The sequence below is a fragment of the Leptosomus discolor genome, chromosome 1 (assembly GCF_034619465.1).
Source record: "Leptosomus discolor isolate bLepDis1 chromosome 1, bLepDis1.hap2, whole genome shotgun sequence".
Taxonomy (NCBI): Eukaryota; Metazoa; Chordata; class Aves; order Leptosomiformes; family Leptosomidae; genus Leptosomus; species Leptosomus discolor.
In genome coordinates, this window is record NC_141391.1 from 72,224,163 (window position 1) to 72,243,045 (window position 18,883).

The 18,883-nt window shown below is 43.5% G+C and overlaps 1 protein-coding gene across 1 annotated transcript; it reads left to right on the forward strand.

The window, feature by feature from the left end:
- The first annotated feature begins 1,546 nt into the window (after positions 1–1,546).
- Positions 1,547–18,499, forward strand: CHST10 (carbohydrate sulfotransferase 10). The gene is made up of 6 exons (XM_086482181.1): positions 1,547–1,563; positions 6,849–6,983; positions 9,813–9,910; positions 12,556–12,790; positions 15,413–15,518; positions 17,412–18,499. The coding sequence occupies exons 2-6, from the start codon at positions 6,884–6,886 to the stop codon at positions 17,947–17,949; spliced, it is 1,077 nt and encodes a 358-aa protein (XP_086338307.1). The 5' UTR covers positions 1,547–1,563; positions 6,849–6,883; the 3' UTR covers positions 17,950–18,499.
- The last annotated feature ends 384 nt before the right edge of the window (positions 18,500–18,883 follow it).

Sequence of the window (18,883 nt, forward strand, 5' to 3'; positions counted from 1 at the left end):
TGCTGTGTAGCATGAACTGCAGTAGTCTACTGCAGAGGGGGCCAACCCTGCATAGCATGGACATCAGACCACCTGGCCTGGGATTCAGGGATCGTTCCCTAAAGCCTAAAAATCCATTTAGATTTCTCAGTGTTGCCTTCCTTGTGTGGATTTTGGGACTCCCACCTCTCTCATCACTGAGCTCAAAATTATCCTGTTTGTGTGTGTCTTTCCAAGGACAGAACATACTTGGGAGAGATGGAAGAACAAATGAAGGCTGGAAGCAAGGGCTTCTCATGCACCATGCCTGTATGACTAGTTTGGGCTGATCAACAAGTCTGTAGGATGCTGTTTATTCTCGTTCTTCACCTAAAAGATGAGATTTCCCTGTGCCCCCCACTCAATTTACCAGTTCCCAGTGGGCAAATCAATTTTGGTGACCAGACACAAGAGGACATACTACATGATGGTTTTGTGCTGGGTCAGGTAACAGGAGCAGGTGACAAAGCCCATCCTATGCGTTGCGTTACCAGATTTCATACTGGAAGATGTGTCCCTAGCATCTCAGTGTTCAATGAGCTTTAAAATGGGGTGGCTTCATTCTAGTGTCACCCCCTCCTCCAGGCATTGTCCAAAGGGCCCTGCTCCACTGTTTGAGCTTTACCTCTGCAGAGTTCAGGAAACGCCACCTCAGCACTGTAACACATCCCCACAGCCACGGACTGCGATACGCCGCCAAAAGGAGTTTTAAATAGCTGTTAAAAACAGACCCATCACCAGCGCTTGGTTTTGATGGGATTTGTGGGTATTGGAGTCCTGCAGGTCCACAAAAGTCGCATTTTCAGCCTTCTTTTTTTTTGAAACACGACCGTTAAGGACCTACTAAAGATATTTTTAACAGTAAAAAAAAAAAAACCCAAACACGCGTATACACGTGTACATGCATGAGACCAGCTGAGTGCTGGCTGTGGGCCCCGCCTAGAAGCACCAGCCACACTGCGAAAACTGGAAGCCACCGGGGTGAAAGGGCGGGAGGGGGGGCCGGGACCGGGCGACGAGGTGGCGGCTGAGGGCAGCGCCGCTCTCCTCGCCGGGGGTCGCTCCCGGCCCGCGGGCTGAGACTCCCCGCTCCCGCCGGGGCGAGGCGGGGGAGAGCAGCCCGCCCTCCATCCCTCCCTCCCTCCCTCCCTCCCTCCCTCCTTTCCTCCCGCCTCCGGGCGGCCGGGCGCGGCGCTGCGTCTCCTCGGAGCCGCGCCGTCCCCGCGGCGGCCTTCACCTTCCTCTCCTTGCCGGCGGCGGGGCTGGGGGCGCGGCCGAGGCCGAGGCCGAGGCCTGCCCGCGGCGGGAGGAAATGGAGGCGGCGGCGGCAGGGCCGGGCGGCGGCGGCGGCAGCAGCAGGGGCTGAGCAGGGGCAGGGAGGCACCGCCGCCGCCGCCCGCGGCCGGGCGGGGGGGGGGGGGGGATGCAGCAGCAGCCGGGGCCGCCTGAGCGGGCCGGCTGCGCCGCCGAGTGAGGCGGGCCCCCGGAGGGAGCAGCGCCCCGCCGCTGGGGGCAAAGGCTGCGGGGAGCGGCGCTGGAGGGGCGGTAAGCCGGGGAGGGGGTACTGCGAGGGAGGCCCGGTACCCCGGGGCGGGGCCGGGCCGGGCCGGGTCCGTAGCCGGGGAGGGCCGCGGGGGGAGGCCTGGCGGCCGGCAGCCCCGAGAAGAGGGTCCTCCGGGCGCCTGTTGTCTCTACCGGCCGGGGGTGAGGGGAAGCGCGCCCTGCGTCCTTCTCCGTAACGGGAAAAGTTTACACCGGTTCAGCCCAGGTCCGTGCGCCCGGAGCCCGGCTTGTGGGGCTGGGGCTCGGCTTTTCCTCAGCTCATCCTCTGCCGGTCGGACGACGGCCGTGTCCTGTCGTCCTGGTGGGGACCCCTCTGTTTTTATCCCCCTCCTTGGACAGCGAGTGTAGCCCCCAGGGAGCCCCGGTGCCGGGGAAAGGAGGAGCCGCTGCCGTTCCCAGCTGTGGAGGGCATGGCGTGCCCGGGGGTGGAGCTGCACCTGGTGCCTGTCAGGCAGGGCAGGGGTGTGCTGGGGGGGGCGCAGATCCCGTTCCTAGCCCGGGGGCCGTGGGCAGCGGGGGCGCACGCAGGGCCTGCCCTGGTCTGCGGCGGGGGGGTCAGCTATGGCAGGCGTTGCTGCTGCGGGAGTTGGGTTTTCTTCCCGCTGGCAGGTGAATTGGGCGTGCTCGGGGGGCGGACGACCGTGCTCGGGGGGGGGGGCACCGTGCTCGGGGAGGGTCGCGCTGTGCAGCGGCATCGGGAGGAGCAGAGGCGGTAGGCCCGTGCGCGCCATTGGGGTGGAGGAAAGCCTTAGGGAAGAACCAGCTTTCAGAAATGCCTGTTGTGATATGTTACAACATTTAGTAGCACCACACCACTTACCAAAGGAGTGTGTGATAGATTTTAGTCCAAAGGTTGTTTTTACAAAGTGCAATAAATTTTCCAGATCTCTTTAAGTTAACACAAAGGACGACTTGATGAAAATGGATTAGGTATGCCAACTAGCTGTTGTTTGGCCTTCGTTACCAGTTCCATTTCAAATTACATCATTAGTCGTGTGCTGATGGGCGAGCAGTTGGTTATTTGAGACTACTGATGTGCTACTGTCCTTCACGATGCGTGCAGGGTCTGTCCTGCCAAGGAACCCCTATCCAGGTGGCGTAAGCTACAGAGCAGAGGCTGTGCGCTGAGGTTTAATGTTTAAATCTTCTGAGCTTTGTCCCGTCATTCACATGAAGACAGCAGTCTTCCAGAAAGGACGAGTGTTTTTTCTGGGTAACAGGTTACTTGTAGGCCAGGGGTCAAGCCTGCCATGTGTTGTGTTGTGATCTTTGTTTCGTGTTTGTGCGTGTGTGTTTGCAATTCCGTTTTTTCTCACGCAAAACTGGCATCTGGCTGATCCAAGGGTTATATGACTGTTTGTCTTTGGGGTAAGTAGCCCAGGGAGGGAAGGACAGAGGAATGGATGAAGAGAAGGGTTTGGGGGGGTCTTGTGCTCCTAAAGTGTGTAGAATTGCAATAAGAGGTAGAAGGAGTAACCTGAAAAATCCCCGCATATTTCATTGTAAGAAAATAGACTAAACCTTCAACATCTTTCTTGGGTTTTTTGCTTGTAAAGAAAAGATGTTTTAGGCAAGAAGTAAAAGACACATTTGGAAGCTGAAGGAAACTATTAAAGAGAAAAAACAGAATATAGTACATGTGTTCACTAGAAAATGAGAGGCAACAGAAATGCAGTAAGATTGGAGATATAACAAGAAGTGCAATTACCCTGGATGAAAATGGTAAAAATATTAAAGAAGAAGCTATACAAAGGAAAGCTTTATAAACATGTTATTTTAAAAACCTTGCTGGTTATTGCATGTAAGTGAGCATAATGGTTGAGTTTCTCCTGTGTATAATTTTGAACAGTCCTGCTTCCTGAGATAAGTAATGAGCTGCTGATATAGATGTAGTTTTGTTTAGGATGCTAGAAGTGAGTAACAGTGCCAGCCATTGTAGTTACGTTATGACAGATCCTCTGACAAGTCTCTTATATCGATGAGTGTAGTTGCAGATTTACTGTGTGCATAAAAAAAGGAGTATACAAGCTGCTTAATATTTTCCTCTCCGCTTTGATGTATTGGAGGGTGATAGTGGTGGTTGTTATGGATGTGACTGGAGTTCTGTCCCCTTTCTGGTCTCCGAGTCCAGTCCTTGAGGTAAGTAGTGTACTGCTCGTAGGTGTTTAGCTGAAATGCTGTTCTCCTATCCCTAGAGCACAGTATCTGGCAGCAGGGTCCTGTGTGTGCTAACTGCTTTTCAGGTCAGAGCACATGGAAACTGCTTTTCCCACGTCATTTAACACAACTTCTTCAAAATCCAATACATAAATTACATAAGGGGATATAGATCAATAATCCTTACTGAGTGGTGTGCATTCATCACCAGTATAAAAGCGGGCAGAGTAGCAGGGATGCTGCGAAGGTTGGAAGCCATTTCTACCATTCTTTATGTAGACCAAATGTACTGGGTTAGACAGAAGGGTCTGGTCTAGGCCATTTGTCATGTCTCTGAAAAGCCTGCAGCTGATGGTTAGAAGGAGATTTTCCTCCTGCAGAATGTTCTCTGCAGGCTTCTGCCAGTCTGCTGTCTTGAAGACAGCTTAAATTGTAGTTTGTGTTGAATGGCTCTCGTGGTTTTAGCAGAGCTATCCAAAAAGTAAACATGTCATTGCTGTGTTTTGTGTCCTGACTTTTATTTTGCTTTTCTCTCATTTGTGAGAGTTGAAAAATTTTCCAAATTATTGTGGTGTCTGAAAGCAAAGGTGGTAGATTTCATTGCTCTAAATGAGAGATGGTGGATGTTGTGGCAGACTGAAAAATGAGGACCTTTGAGATCTGGTGGTGTTCAGCATGAATCTTAGGGCAAGTTTTGCACTAATGCAATGGTAGGATGAGGGTAATTTTTGAACTACATAGCTGGAATGAGGTCAGCGCTCTGGAACTCACGCAGTGTTATTTGCCGTTCCTGGCCAACAGTCTTCAATGTTGAAGAATAGCGTGTCTTGGACATTGCGTGCTCAGTTAGCAGCTAGGGAATCACAGCAGAAAATTGGAGATGACAATCATCATCTTCATGGAGGTCACAGCACCTGTAGTTGTCCAAAAGATAGTTGATGCATCTTTTTACCTACATGTAGTGGTTTTAGGAGAAGAAGGTGAAATCATAAAAGAAGGGAAAAAAGGACCTCTCGGAAGCCAAACTGGAAAATATTGCACTGAGAAAATAAAACTAGTCCTAATGCTGCCATCCTAGAAAAAAATTTTTTTTTTTTTTTTTTGGAGATACTCTATTCTTTTCCTCCTCTCACCTGTCTCATGTGCATCCTTAGGGTCCCAAATCTGTTTTGAATTGCTTGTCTGCCTGCATAGGCTTTCGACATACCCTGAAGGTGTTTCACTTCTGTCAGCTACAGTGAGAACTCTTCCTGGAAACATTTGTGTTACTGGAAGGCAAAAGCTAGTTGGAAAAGCCATCATCACCTGTAGCAGTAGTACTGGTGTTGCAGGAAGACATACTGAAACACTGAAAACAAAACCAGGCTCACTTCTGTTATTTAAGCTTTGTGGGAATGAAGAAGGCGGAATAGTGGTATGTGACCAAAACACTTAATACAAAGTTTGCTTAGAAGTATTAACTAGCATGGTTTTACAATCTTAGTTGGGAATGAGGGCATCCCTTTAACTCCCTGGGAACTCACTCAAGTGGCTGTGTAGAAAGTATGAGCACAACCATGCAGATGTGACTCTCATTAAAGTCACACCTGGCTATTTTAGGACTGAGTTTGATCCTGTTGCTAGTTACGTGGGTGGTTTTATTCTTCCCAAGGCTACATGCACAAACCTCACAGGATTGTTGAGAGGATCTCATTGTATGAGAGTTTTGTGTTAGATCCTCTTTGGTTAAGTGTTCTGAAGTTGTGTTGTATGTATCCTCAAAAGGAAGCATTCGCTTACGTTTGAACTTTCTAGCACCCGAGTTCAGGCCCTCAGGTCTCATCTCTCCAGCAGCAACTGAGACAATGGCGCTTTATTTTTGCGGGAGAAGTATTCAAGCCTGAGGAGTCTCAGGTTTTGGTAGTAGGCAGTGATGTTTGCTCTTGGGTTTTTGGTTTCTTTGTGTTTAAAGTTACAGAAGCTTAAATTTTGCAGTGGAGCTTTCACAGATACTCGATGTCAGCCCCGGTGCTTCCTTGAGTGCATTGCCCATCAGAAGTTGGAAATTCAGCAAAAGACGTAGCTTAAAATTTTACATTTATCTTAATGGCTGGGGACTTCAATATTTTTTTGTAATTGTTTTCCTTAGATTGCCTCTTAACTTTTGATCATAAAAAATCATTTATTAGGATTACAGTTTCCAAAATCAAGCTAAGAAGTGCTCAGAATGTTCCAGCAAACTGCGAGGTAGGGCAGACACCATGTGTTTGTAATATTGTGCAGTATCCTCATCTTCACTCTGCTTGGATAGGTCGGTACTTGTGGTTTCTTTGTGTGTTAAATCTGAGCTCTCAATTGTTTGGGTAACCCTTCCTGCACTCCTGGGGAAGTCCTGTCTTTAAGGCTCACTTGCAGGGCTGCAGCTACAGGTAGCGGGCACTGCTGCAAGGAAACCCTTTTTAGTATTTATGTGGATAGTGCTTAGCATGATGGAAATAAAAGTGTCTTCCAGGACCTGTGGTTGATACTTTGCTGGCAGTAAAAGTGACAAGACAAAAAGAGACATTAATATATTTAAGTATTGTATCAGGTTAAGCTTAGTGTTCTGGCTTGGTATCTTCATGTAGGCTGGGTGGGGGAGGAGTCCATGTTACATGTCATGAGTTGATTTGGGATAACTAAGAATACTGTTAATGTTACAGCTTGATTCATCTGCTGACTAGCTACCACCGAGAGGGGAGCTTTCTTCATTCTCCCTTCCTTTCCTACAGTAAGTTGCCTTGCAAAGCTAAATCGAAAAATAAACTACACTTCAAAAAATCAGGGGCTTTGCTGGTCTGTCTCCCTGAGCAGTCAGACAGACAGTGCTATTGCCAGCACAAGGAGGGGCAGGGAATGCGTATGTACGGGTGAAGGAGTGAAGCTTCCCTTTGATAACACTGCCAGTGGTTACATTGCCTCAGCCTTAACATTGGTTAAAAACTCAGGAAAAAAAGGACAAAAAGCCAGAAGTGAAATCTACTGCTATGTTTTGTGACACCTACGTATCGGGCTTTTATCATTTTGGTTATGGAAAGTGTTTTTCTAAACTGGAACAAAAATAATGTGTCAATCTTTCCTCTTTCAAACAGGAAGCAACACCTTTATATGGCTCACGTCTGACAACATGCACCACCAGTGGCTGCTGCTAGCTGCATGCTTTTGGGTGATATTCATGTTCATGGTTGCTAGCAAGTTTATCACGTTGACTTTTAAAGACCCAGATGGTGAGTTCAACTTTAATGTTTGATGTGAAACAGAAAATTGAACAGTGCTTCACACAAATGCTCTTTTCTGTGCAAAGAACGTTATCAGTATGTTACCACTTCTTCCGTAGGATTGAGAACAGAATAACTAAATTTCAGAAGTGACAGTGCTGATATTCAGTTTCTGCTTTTCCTGGTAGAAGTCTGCAAAACTAACATCGTGTCTTTTTTGTCGTGGTTAAGAACAGAGGGGATCATATTTTGCAGAACTGTCTTGTGAAGTCCACTTTTTCAAATACACTCAGTTTCGGTATCTCGATCTACTAGGAGTAGAAGTCACGTACAAAACAACAGAGCACAACTACCTCTTTAAAGACAAAAGAGATTCACAAGGAATTAAAGAGTTTGTTTCACATGATACTAGTTTCTGTCCTCTTGTGACTGCTTGCCCTGTGACTGCAGTATTATGTAAAACTTGTGGAAAGTTTTATTTCATTTGCAATGCACTTAGCCTAGCCACCTCTGCCCTGCTTCTTGCATTCAGTTTTATCCTCTGCTGTTTGACTGACAAACAGCTTATAGGCTTTTGCTTAGCTTAAGTAGCCCAGATGGTATTAAGCCGATGAGGAATTTAAGCCATTTGATGACACCACACAGCATGTTACAGTTTTCTGTCTGCTGAGGAGCTATTGTTACAAGGCTATCCTACAGAGAGTTTAGGGTGCAGGTGATGATGACGTGACTTACAGTCCTAAGAGTTCTATATTTCTGCATCTTCCTAAGGTATGCAAAAAATCTCTTAACTTTTGAAACACTGACATCACTAGTGCCATTTGTTTCAGTGACTTGACAGTGGATGAATATCTTATGTGTACCTTTTTTAAATAGCATACCACTGTGTGGAGATGTATTCAGCAAGTCTTATAGATGAGAACTGTAAGCTAACTTAGCTTTCCTTGGTCCCAGCTGGTTTTGAGCTCTAGTACATCTGCAAATAAGCTGGTCTTATGTTAGGTAGTTAAATCTTCCAGTGTTTCCTTCCATGCCAACTCTTGTTTCTCAGCTTAGGTATTCTTTGAGTCGTTCTTTCCATCAGAATTTGTCTGGAAGATTAAAATGTAGTATAAAAAAATGCCTAGAGTACACCCTTTGCATTTACTTGCTTTTGATTATCTTGGCTTGCCAGTTTTTCTGGGGTTTTTTTGTTTCTTTGTTTTTGTCTGTGCTGAATCTTCCTTCCTGTTTGAATAGTTCTCTGAGCACAAGATTGTATAATTTCTTAAGCTGCAGTCCTGCAAAGGCATGACTGTGGTTAAGTGTATGTGCGTATTGGAGGTACCAGTGTTCGTACTGGTACTAATGAAGGGAAGTAATTTGAATATACCAACAGAATTTTGGAGAAAGTCCAAACAGGATGGCCAATCCTGGAGGAACCCTTCTAGACTTAATAAAATATGGCTTGTCAGAAATTTTCCTTATTTGGATGTGTCTATTTAGCATCTAGAGCAAAACCAGCAGATGCTCAATGAGTCAATATTCTTCGTTTAAGCCTTTTACTGATGTCTTGGGTTCATGAGCAATAGGAACTTCTTAATGAGAAGGAGCAAGTTTCTGTCCATCATCTTTAGTAGCATCTGCAGGCATGCTTTGATCCAGTGATAATGAAAGATACTTTAACTGCTTTTTCACTGAATCAGATTACTTTGATATTACAAAAGGATACTGTGAAGTAAGCCTGTGCACAACGATATGTACTGTATCTGATTGCTTGGATGGTTACATTGTTTTCAGTTTTAACTTGCTTTTCCATGCATGCCTTTTGTTAAAATCCAGCGTAGGCAGAGTAGAGTACTCCCTTAAGAAATGGACATAGGCAGTAACACATTTTCTTGACCATAAAACAGTAAGTCACTGTGGATGCAGATGAAGAAAGGTTATTCATAGAAGAAACTATACAAAGGGAAAAGTAGTCCAATATGGTTGGAAATAAATTTTCAGGCAGAAATCAGGTTCTTTTTCCTTTGTGGTTAGGCAAAGCTGCTTCAAATTATTTTTTATCTTTCCGTACCATGCAAAGTAAAGCTACAGCCTTGTGTTATTTTTCAGTTTTCTTGTGGCATACCAATTGCAAAAGATACAAAGGATTCTTCCCTTACATACTTCAGTTTGGTCTCAAACTATTAGCTGCCATAAAATCATTAAAAAAGAACAAGAGTATCAGCTGAATTTGTTCTTTCATTGTGGAAGTCTCTAAGGAAAGCTGTCAGTCCAGTAATAAAGGAAGAGGGGTTCTTCTATTTATTGCTGGTTAGAGGTGTTTACTTAGAGCACCAAAGAAGTAAAAGGTGGTCCTTAATGACACTTTCCTTCTGGTAATGTCTAAGAGTTTACAACAGAAGAAACCTATCTACTCTAGTGTAAGGGGCGGGAGAAACCTGGTAGATTAAGTTTTTTATTTGGACATGCTTTGGGAAAATTTATTGAAAAATAAAAATCTCCTGCTTTCAAGTCTATATAGTTGTACTCAATTGTCTACCAATCGTGATATTTGGTTTTATGTTTTCTATCTCTCTTCACACAGTTTGTTAAAAAAGACCAAAATAAAAGGTCATGGGTATGTTTCTTGGATAAAACTCAACTGAAGTTGCATCCAAAATTCCCACAGAGTACATCCCTTACAATATTCATGGTCTGTCTCATGTCTTGTCTGTTACCCTCCTATTTGTAAAAAATCCTCATGTTTTGTAAGCTTAATACAGAAAGTGATGTTCAGTTGTGTTAGTTGTAAAGCAGAAATAGTTGCCTTCCCCCCCACCTTCTGTAATGCTCTTATCTCTCTCCCCTCTTTAGGCTACGGTGCCAAGCAAGAACCATTGATACTGACAGCTGTGACAAAAGTGGAGGAGGTACATGTGCCAGCGGAAAAACACTGGCCTGAAGAATTCCAGGTGCATACTGTTGAGATAAGGGTTACATGTATTAAAAGAGTGTGGAAAAAATAAGAGATTAAGGGCTTCCTATTGGTAAAAGGAATTGCTAGACAGGAATTATTTATTCAGACTGTTCTATATAGATAGAGCCAACAGAATTCATTTTAGCTTCACAAAGCTAGTTTGTTACAGTAACCTGCTGTCTTGTTTCATCTGAATGATTCAACTTAATGTGTTTCCATTTCTAGGAGAAAATCATTACAGTACTCCTTTATCAAGTCAGGACAGTCATTTTTGCTAGCCTTTTTAATATAATGGCCCAATTTTGGATTATTTGTATTCTGCCTTGCCATAGCCATCAGGATTATGGTTCTTGAGGGCAGGCCTGTGTCTTGTCTATTCTCTTAGTTCTCTGCCCAATCTCTCTGACTCTTTTATCAGTCTCCATTTCTTTTTCATGTTTTGTGCTCTTTGTGCTTCACATCTCAGCGTTTCTCCAAAGTAGAAAATGAACACAACAGTATTCAATACCAGTTGATCCTTTAGATGCGTAGTTCTGTGCTTTCAGCAATAAAGCAGAACAAAGGTGGTACTTGCTAATTTACAAGAAAACTCTGAAAATCCCTTATGCGATTGTAAATTTGAGACTAGTTGCACAGTGGGCTAAGGCAATTTTTTTTTCCGTTGGTTACATGGGCCATCTTATATTTAGAGTGTTTTTGTGATGCAGCATGGAAGGTAGGTTTCTATATAAACATGACACTTTCTGGTCCTGAAACTTAAGTTATCCTCAAAATACTTGGGAGAAGCACTTTGTTCAGTGAAAAGCTGGCAGACCTGTGTAGTGAGTTTTAGTATCTGTCTTTACTTGTGTGGAAGAGGATAATAAGGTTTCTGGATCTAAAACTTGACTTCCTGACAGCATGAAATGCAGAACAAGAGTATTAATCCTGTTTGCATGCAAAAGGAATTGTTTTGAGAGATAAACAGTCTGTTAGGCTGTTCAGATTACATTCTGACCAGGGCATACGGGAGAAGAGTAACAAACAGGGTAAGTAGAAGAGAGCTTTTTTTCCTTATGGAGGATTGGGACAAAAAGTAAAATCATTCCTTTTTCATGTATCTTGGACACTGTACCTAAAATTATAGAATCACAGAGTGGTTTGGGTTTGTAAGGGACCCTTTGATAATCATCTAGTTCCAACCTTCCTGCCATGGGCAGGGACACGTTCCACCAGACCAGGTTGCTCAAAGCCCCATCCAACCTGGCCTTGAACACTGCCAGGGAGGGGGCAGCCACAGCTGCTCTGGGCAACCTGTGCCAGTGTCTCACCACCCTCACAGTGAAGAATTTCTTCCTTATATTTAATCTAAACCTACCCTCTTTCAGTTGAAAACCATTACTGTCACTACCCTCCCTGATCAAGAGTCCCTCCCCACCTTCCTTGTAGGCCCCCTTTAAGCACTGGAAGGCCGCTGTAAGGTCTCTCCGGAGCCTTCTCTTCTCCAGGCTGAACAACTCTCAGCCTTTCTTCATAGGAGAGGTGCTCCAGCCCTCTCACCGTTTTCGTGGCCCCCCTCTGGACTGGCTCCAGTAGGTCCATGTCTGTGTCATACTGGGGACCTGAGAGCTGGATGCAGCACTCCAGGTGGGGTCTCACCAGAGCAGAGTAGAGGGGCAGAGTCACCTCCCTTGACCTGCTGGCCACGCTGCTTTTTTATGCAGCCCAGGATACAATTGGCTTTCTGGGCTGCGAGCACACACTGCCGGCTCATATCCAATTTTTCATTCATCAATATCCCCGAGTCCTTCTCTGCAGGCTGCTCTCAATCAGTACATCCCCTAGTCTGTATTGATACTGGGAATTACCAACTGTGTAAGTCAATTAGTGTAAGGGGGAAGATTTGTCAGTAGAAATTTAAAATTTTCCATCACCTGTTAATCAGACAAGCTGCTTTTTCCTCTCTCCCCACTAATCAGAGTGAGGTGAGGCAGAGGTGATCATGGTTCCTGTTTTAGTCTCAGAAAAATGAGACATATCAAACAGTTCATCCATTTTTGGGGAGCGAAATCCTGCCTACTTCTCTTGTTTGCCGCAGTAAGCACTGATGCTCATTGTGTGAATTTTTGTCCACCTAATTTTGTTGCAGCTTGGATAAATGGAAACACCGAATGCCTACAGGTACTAGAAAACAGCACAGAACTTTTATCCTAAATTCTTCTTTCCCAGACAGATTGGTCAGCATTCCTAAACCCGATCTTCTCAGAGATTAAATCTTAATTTCTGTTGAAATTCCTGTCCCAACGCCTCAGAAGCTTTCTTACTGGCTGTTGAAGTTTTGTGAGAGTTCCAATATTTGGTCAAGGCATGTTTTATCTACACAGAGAAGACCCTGCTGCTTTGCAGTGGACTTAAATTGTTTTATGGAAAAGCTCTTACTGCTGTCTACTACTACATAATCACTTAAGAGTCAATCCAACGTGTACAGCAGCAGCACAGGAAGGAAACTGTGTGCTGCTCCTTTAGTTAATACATAGCAATATTGTAATCATAAGTCTGGGAGTCACTAGGATGCACAGTTTGGGGATTTTTCTTAGAATTTGGTCTGAAAACTAAATTCTTGCACTTCTGTTTTTTCTTTGCCCTCTCCATTTCATAAAGCCAACTGGAAAAGCCTTTTCTGGAAGTCTGATCCGCCAGGCCCTGGTTCATATGGAAAGACTTGAGCTTCTCAGGAATGTCTGCAGAGACGCTGCGTTGAGAAATCTCTCTCACACTGCAGTTTCCAAATTCGTCTTGGACCGAATATTTGTGTGTGACAAGCACAAGATCCTGTTTTGTCAGACGCCAAAAGTGGGCAACACTCAGTGGAAAAAAGTCTTGATCGTTTTAAATGGTATCTACTCTGCTGTGGGTGTGTGGGTTTCTTTGAGGAGGGGGAAGGAACAGAATTGGTCCAACTGGGACAACAGAAAAAAGGATTCTTTCTGCTTTTCTGTGCACTGAAACTTAATTTCAGCTTTTCGTTCTTCACAGTTGCTCCTAGTCCTTTCAAAACATCTCTTTAAAAGAAAATACATCTGTTCTTTCTGTGAAAATAAATAGTGTTATTACTTGGCTCAAAAGTTGTTTGAGTCATGGAGTACCCATATGCATGTGGTAGGTACATTTGTTGTCTTTGAAGAGGTGTCACTAATTTATGGAATTTGAAACAAGAAAATTATAAGGTGTCACGATTCCCTGAGAAATAATAACATAAAATTTCTGACTTGAGGCCACTGACTCTTAACTAGGGTTTTTTAGCCATGAAGAAAGCTAGTTAAAGCTTTGCAGCTGTTGGTCTGCGCTGCTGAAATCTTGTGTATGTGTTATCAGTGAACCATCATAGGAGTTAGGAAGATTCTGAGGTGCTTAAGGCAATAGTATGGTCAACAAAGGTATGTTATAAAAGGCTGTAAAAGAAGGAGTAAAGGAGCTAATGTGTTTGAAAAATGATCTACAAGGTGAACACTGCCTGTCTATATGTAGCCTACCATGCTCTTCTAGTAGCCTGGTATGCCAATAAAAATAACTGATTTCCTCAAGGTTTTCTACTGTACCGTTACCTGCACACATAAACTGAACATAATGGTATTTAACATAACACACCTTGTTTGACGTGAGACCCTCTTTCCTCTCTGTGCACCAGGACTGTGAATTTGCTACATATAGTCAGGTCAGTTGAGGTCCTTCCGTGGTTTTGCTGGCGGCACAGCTCACCAAGATGTGGGCAAAACCTCAGCGTTGTAAACCCAGCTTTCTTGTTAAAAGCATCCTGCGAACAGCCAGGTCTGCACTTGTGGTTTTATGTTTTCTTTACCTGGTTTGACCTAGTTTGCACACCCAGAAGGAAACAGCCCCAAATTGGCAAAGGAACTGTGTCCCTCAGCAAAACATTTGTAGCAAAGAGAATGCCTCTTAAAAACTTGCGTATTAGTTTCAACTTTGATATACAGATGGGAGCTGAAAATCCAGCAAAGATATGTATGCATATAGGTATGGGCCTGTGTCTTACCTGTGAAAGCCGCGCTCCAAGTACTGAGTATGAAACTATATAGAAGTACCTGCTCGTATCAGAATTTAACAGAGATAACATGCAAAGAATAGCTCTGGACAAGTAAGGATGCATTGGCTGTGTTCAGTGGAGGATAACTCATGTCTTACCAGCAGGGAACCTTTCACCTTGAGCTTCCTAGTTCTGGCGTGTTAGATAATGATAGAAAATTGTTTCCACATAAACACTGGTCTCTTCTGCCTTGGGCTGCCAGTGTACTAGTGTCTGCTGCTGAAGACTATTGCTGCAGTTGACCTAACTTTCTCCTCTTTGGATAGTTTCAGCTGGCAGGACTGATATTTAAGGGGGAATACTTCACGTCCAAATACCTAAGTGGTATTTGAAGGTTCAGGATGGAGAAACAGCTGTGGCACTGCAGGGGCTGACTCTGCTACTGCTTGTACTGAATCTCTGCTCTGGATGAATGGAAGGTTTCAGTTTCTGAGGCTATCTAGTCTGACATCTGTTGTCCACAAAGACTACCAAAATATATAATTAGAAAACTGACATTAATAAAATACACCACCAAAAAAAAAAAAAAAAACCAACCCCAGAAAAAATGAAGCTGAGTGGTGTGGATTATCCACTGCAGGTCTGGAACAGAGAAGGCTGTAGAGGCTTTCGTCTGAAGAGTTTGTTTTGTACCCCTCTGTTCTTGTTGCAGGTTCGTACTCTGAAATGATGCTGTTGTGTGAAGGCTTATGCCTAAAGGCCACGGGGCCCACATGAGATATTTCTTAAGGTCATAAAAACTTCCAGGTTCAGTATCTTAAAATAAATGCAACAGAATTTAGTGACATTATTTTTCTTGTCAGCTTATGTGCTTGCAGAAATTAATATCTGGAGGCTTCCTCTTGTTAATTTTAGTGCTTTTTAATCGGTGTAGTACTGTATGGTTGGAATTTTTGTTTCAGCACAGCATAGTCGTTAAAGGAACTTCATGGATCCTGACAGCAAAGTGCTTTTGTGTTGAAGCAGTTCCAAAAGCAGCCCACGGCATTTATTTTTTGTTAGTGGTAGAAACTCAGCCAAAAAGCTGGTTCCTTCTTTGGAGTTAATCCTGAACATCTTCCTGCATTTGTATGTGTAGGCAGAGGGAAAGAGAATGGAGACACTGAGGTGAGGAGTTACAGACTTGGACATAATTGCTGATGAAATTCGCCTAATGTGCTTTTCTGAGAGTTTTGAGGCGGTTTGGTCTTGGATCCTGATGTCACATACCCTAAAGAGTTTTAACAGCTTTCAGCTTTGCAGTCAGAATCTCACATAATTTAACAGTTTTAAACATAGTAACCTTAAATGCTAAAAATACAGGGAAAAAAAGATAAAAGAAAAAGCTGTCAGCCAAAGGCACACATGCTTGCTTGTGCTCGCTTTTCCCCCCCCTTGAAAGATTCACTTGCTCTCTCTTTTTGATTTGTCTAGGAGCATTTTCTTCCATAGAAGAGATCCCAGAAAATGTCGTACATGATCACGAGAAGAATGGCCTTCCACGCTTGTCCTCCTTCAGTGACTCTGAAATTAAAAAACGGTAAGAGGGGTTTGGAGTCAGGGTGTTACGGACAATCAAGAGTACAGTTGAAGTCTACATCTGGAATTGAGGACAGCGGAGTTTCTGCTCCACCACTTGTTTTATGGCACTATTCTGTTATCCTCACAGATGTTGCTGTGACTACCTCCCTGCTGTCTTTGAAGGAGAACACCAGTGTAATTGGCGATATAGTTAGGTGAGCCAACCAACTCCCTCTGGATACAGGGTATCTGTAGTTCAGTGCATACCTCGTTGTTGCATAGTTGACCTTCAGAAGAGAAGGTTTAGTGAGAAGGTCCACCCTGATGTATGGTACAGTAAATCTTACTGCCTACACTTAAGATTGTCATTGCAGGCAGAGTTACTTACTGGGATTAAACTGGATAGGTTTAAAACGTTAGTGCTCCTTAGCCTGAGAGTATTGCCCGTTCAGCTGAACCACTTCCATCTTCCTGTTTGGATGCTTCTGGTTCTTCTCAGAGCAGAAAAAAGTAGAGCCTTCTAAATTACTTAGGCTAGATTTTTGGCTGTGTCTGCTTTCCTGTCTACTAGACCCCATGCCATATATAATCCCTGTAAGGGGTGGCAGCATGGAGAGAGCAGGACATAAGGTGATAGTGGACACCTGTAAGCTTGTGCTTGCGTGCGTTTTGTGTATACTAAGCCATGCTGAAGAGTCAGCCCCTTATACGTTTGGTGTCAGCTATGAGTAGAGCTCCAAGGTTTGTTGCATTCAGCAGTACAAATACATTTATCACAGCTGTTCCTGTGGAAATGGGGTCACTTGATTGTGTTGATAATATACAAGAGAAGATACTGTCGCCATGTTCTTGAGAACGTGGATCCGTTCTCCCTCCCTGTGAACAGTCCTGCATAGAAAGTTACTGTTCACCTGGGGGATGAGCCGTAGCTAGCGTATGTGAAGTTGAATGCCGTTATGATTTGGGTTGTTGCAGTCAGCCCACCACAGAAGTTGTGCTGGAGATGCATGGCATGGGTTTGGTTGGGAATTCTGAAATAAAATATCAGAGAGTTTAGGTGTGGAGAGAAGGATGGTGTGGATCTGTTGATCTAGTTTGCTGACTTCTAGCCCTGTCTGGTTAGGAGTAAGTCAGGAGAACCTGAAGACCGATACAAGTACCTGTTGAGGCTGGAGAGAGTCCATCCACTTATTTCAGTGAGGATTGGGCTCTAAATCTCTTTTCTCAGCTATTTACTGAAATAAACTTGTTTTCAATTTGCTACAGATAATCTCTGACTACAGAATATTATGGCTCAGTGGTATCACAACAAAAATGTGAAACTCTTTTGAAAACTGTGGTCTCATGAAAATCATGTTCTCAGCCATTATTGAAACCATGACAAAACATCAAATAAAATAGCAGATTTTTTTCTTTTTTTTTTTTTTTTTTTTTTCACTTAAGCAGTGATTTATCTAACTACCTGCCAGGGAAAAATGCAGCCTTCTGTACTTTTAGCTGCACCAAGCCTCTTTTTCTGTGTCTTTGTGTATTTTGCTTCCTGAGCTTAATCACATGGCATTAAAAATATCTTTGACTCGGAGCTTTCAGCATCTTTTCAGCATCTTTTGTCTCCTGTTTATATGGATTGAGATAGACTAAGCTCTTCCAGTTTGAATAAAATGTGAAAGCTAGAATGAACTATTTCTGCTTTGTACTATACACAAAATCTGTTAGTGAAAAGACAGAAATCCTATTTCTAGTCCTATTGATTATAATATTGACAGACTGTGCAAGTGATGTAAAATTCATATTGCTGTGTCTGTGGTCAGTTTATGTACATTTTGTAAGTCTTTGCTAAACACGCTTTAAACACTTTGCTAAACACTTCCCTTAATTATTTAATTTCTTGTTTTTTCCTTCCTCTGTTTAGACTGAATTTATACTTCAAGTTTTTTATTGTTAGAGATCCATTTGAAAGACTTATTTCTGCATTTAAAGACAAGTTTGTGCACAATCCTCGGTTTGAACCTTGGTACCGGCATGAAATTGCTCCTGGCATCATTCGTAAATATAGAAAGAATCGCACAGAGACCAAAGGGCTGCAGTTTGAGGACTTTGTGCGCTATCTGGGTGACCCTAATCACCGATGGCTGGATGTTCAGTTTGGTGACCACATCATTCATTGGGTAACGTACGTGGAACTCTGCGCCCCCTGTGAAATCACGTATAGTGTGATCGGACACCATGAAACCCTGGAGAACGATGCTCCATATATCTTGAAAGCAGCTGGCATAGACCATCTGGTATCATACCCAACGATTCCACCAGGCATAACAGTGTACAACAAAACAAAAGTAGAGCGGTATTTTTCGGGAATTAGCAAGAGAGACATAAGACGCCTCTACGCGCGGTTTGAAGGCGATTTTAAACTCTTTGGTTATCGGGAGCCAGATTTCCTGCTTAACTGACGCCTAGGGTAAGCTCTGAAGAAGTATCTTGTGGATTAATCTAAACCTGTGTGAATACCAGCTGCAGCACTGGCAGAGCTGAGAATGACCATTTGTTTTCTAGCTTTTTGATGTTGCACCATTTTTCAGTGAAATATTTGTCATATGAACAAGTAGGGGCTTATAGTTGTTGTTTACTGACCATGTTTTCAATACGCAGCATTGCAATCTGTTAGGAATGAAGCCTCTGTTATCTGAAAGGCAGAATTCCGCTTCTCCCCTCTTCCCTCCAGGAAAAAAGAGGGAGAACGAATGAGCTATGATCTTCCCCTCCCTCTCCCAGACAGAATGCCATTTTTAAAATGTTGTGAAGTATTTATAAAGCTGGCAATTTCACTGTAGGTTAACTCTGACGTGTGGGTGAACTTCATGATTCATGCTCGTGAGAAAGGCATGTAGTCTCCCATGAGCTTTGAAAATGAGAGGCCAGTACGGGACTAAAAATTGATTAAACGCTTGACGAGTAAAATCATCTAGGCTGCTATAATAACAGTAATGCTGATCTAATCCCATTTTTGTTTGTCACAAAATGAACCTAATTAGACAGAAGCTTTAGAGGTGTTGAAAAAGGGACTGGTTTCAGAGTCCAGTTGTCTTTGTATTTTTGTCAAGTGTTTACTGTACTTACTATTGGTCTATTGAGCCTCATAATTCTTTTGATTTTCAAAATATTATTTAACTCCTGGCTGTGTAGGTTATCTAAGAACACCAGATGCAAGTGGAGCATAGAAGAAATACAAAACAGCTAGGGAAACTTTAAGGAAAATTAATTTAAAACAAAGTATTAATTGTATTTGCAGGAGCACATACAGAAGTCATGAGGTGCTCTCTAAGTATCACAAAATTTAACTTGTTTTGTCTTCTAACAGTTAAGGTTAATAAAGAAGCCACAAAA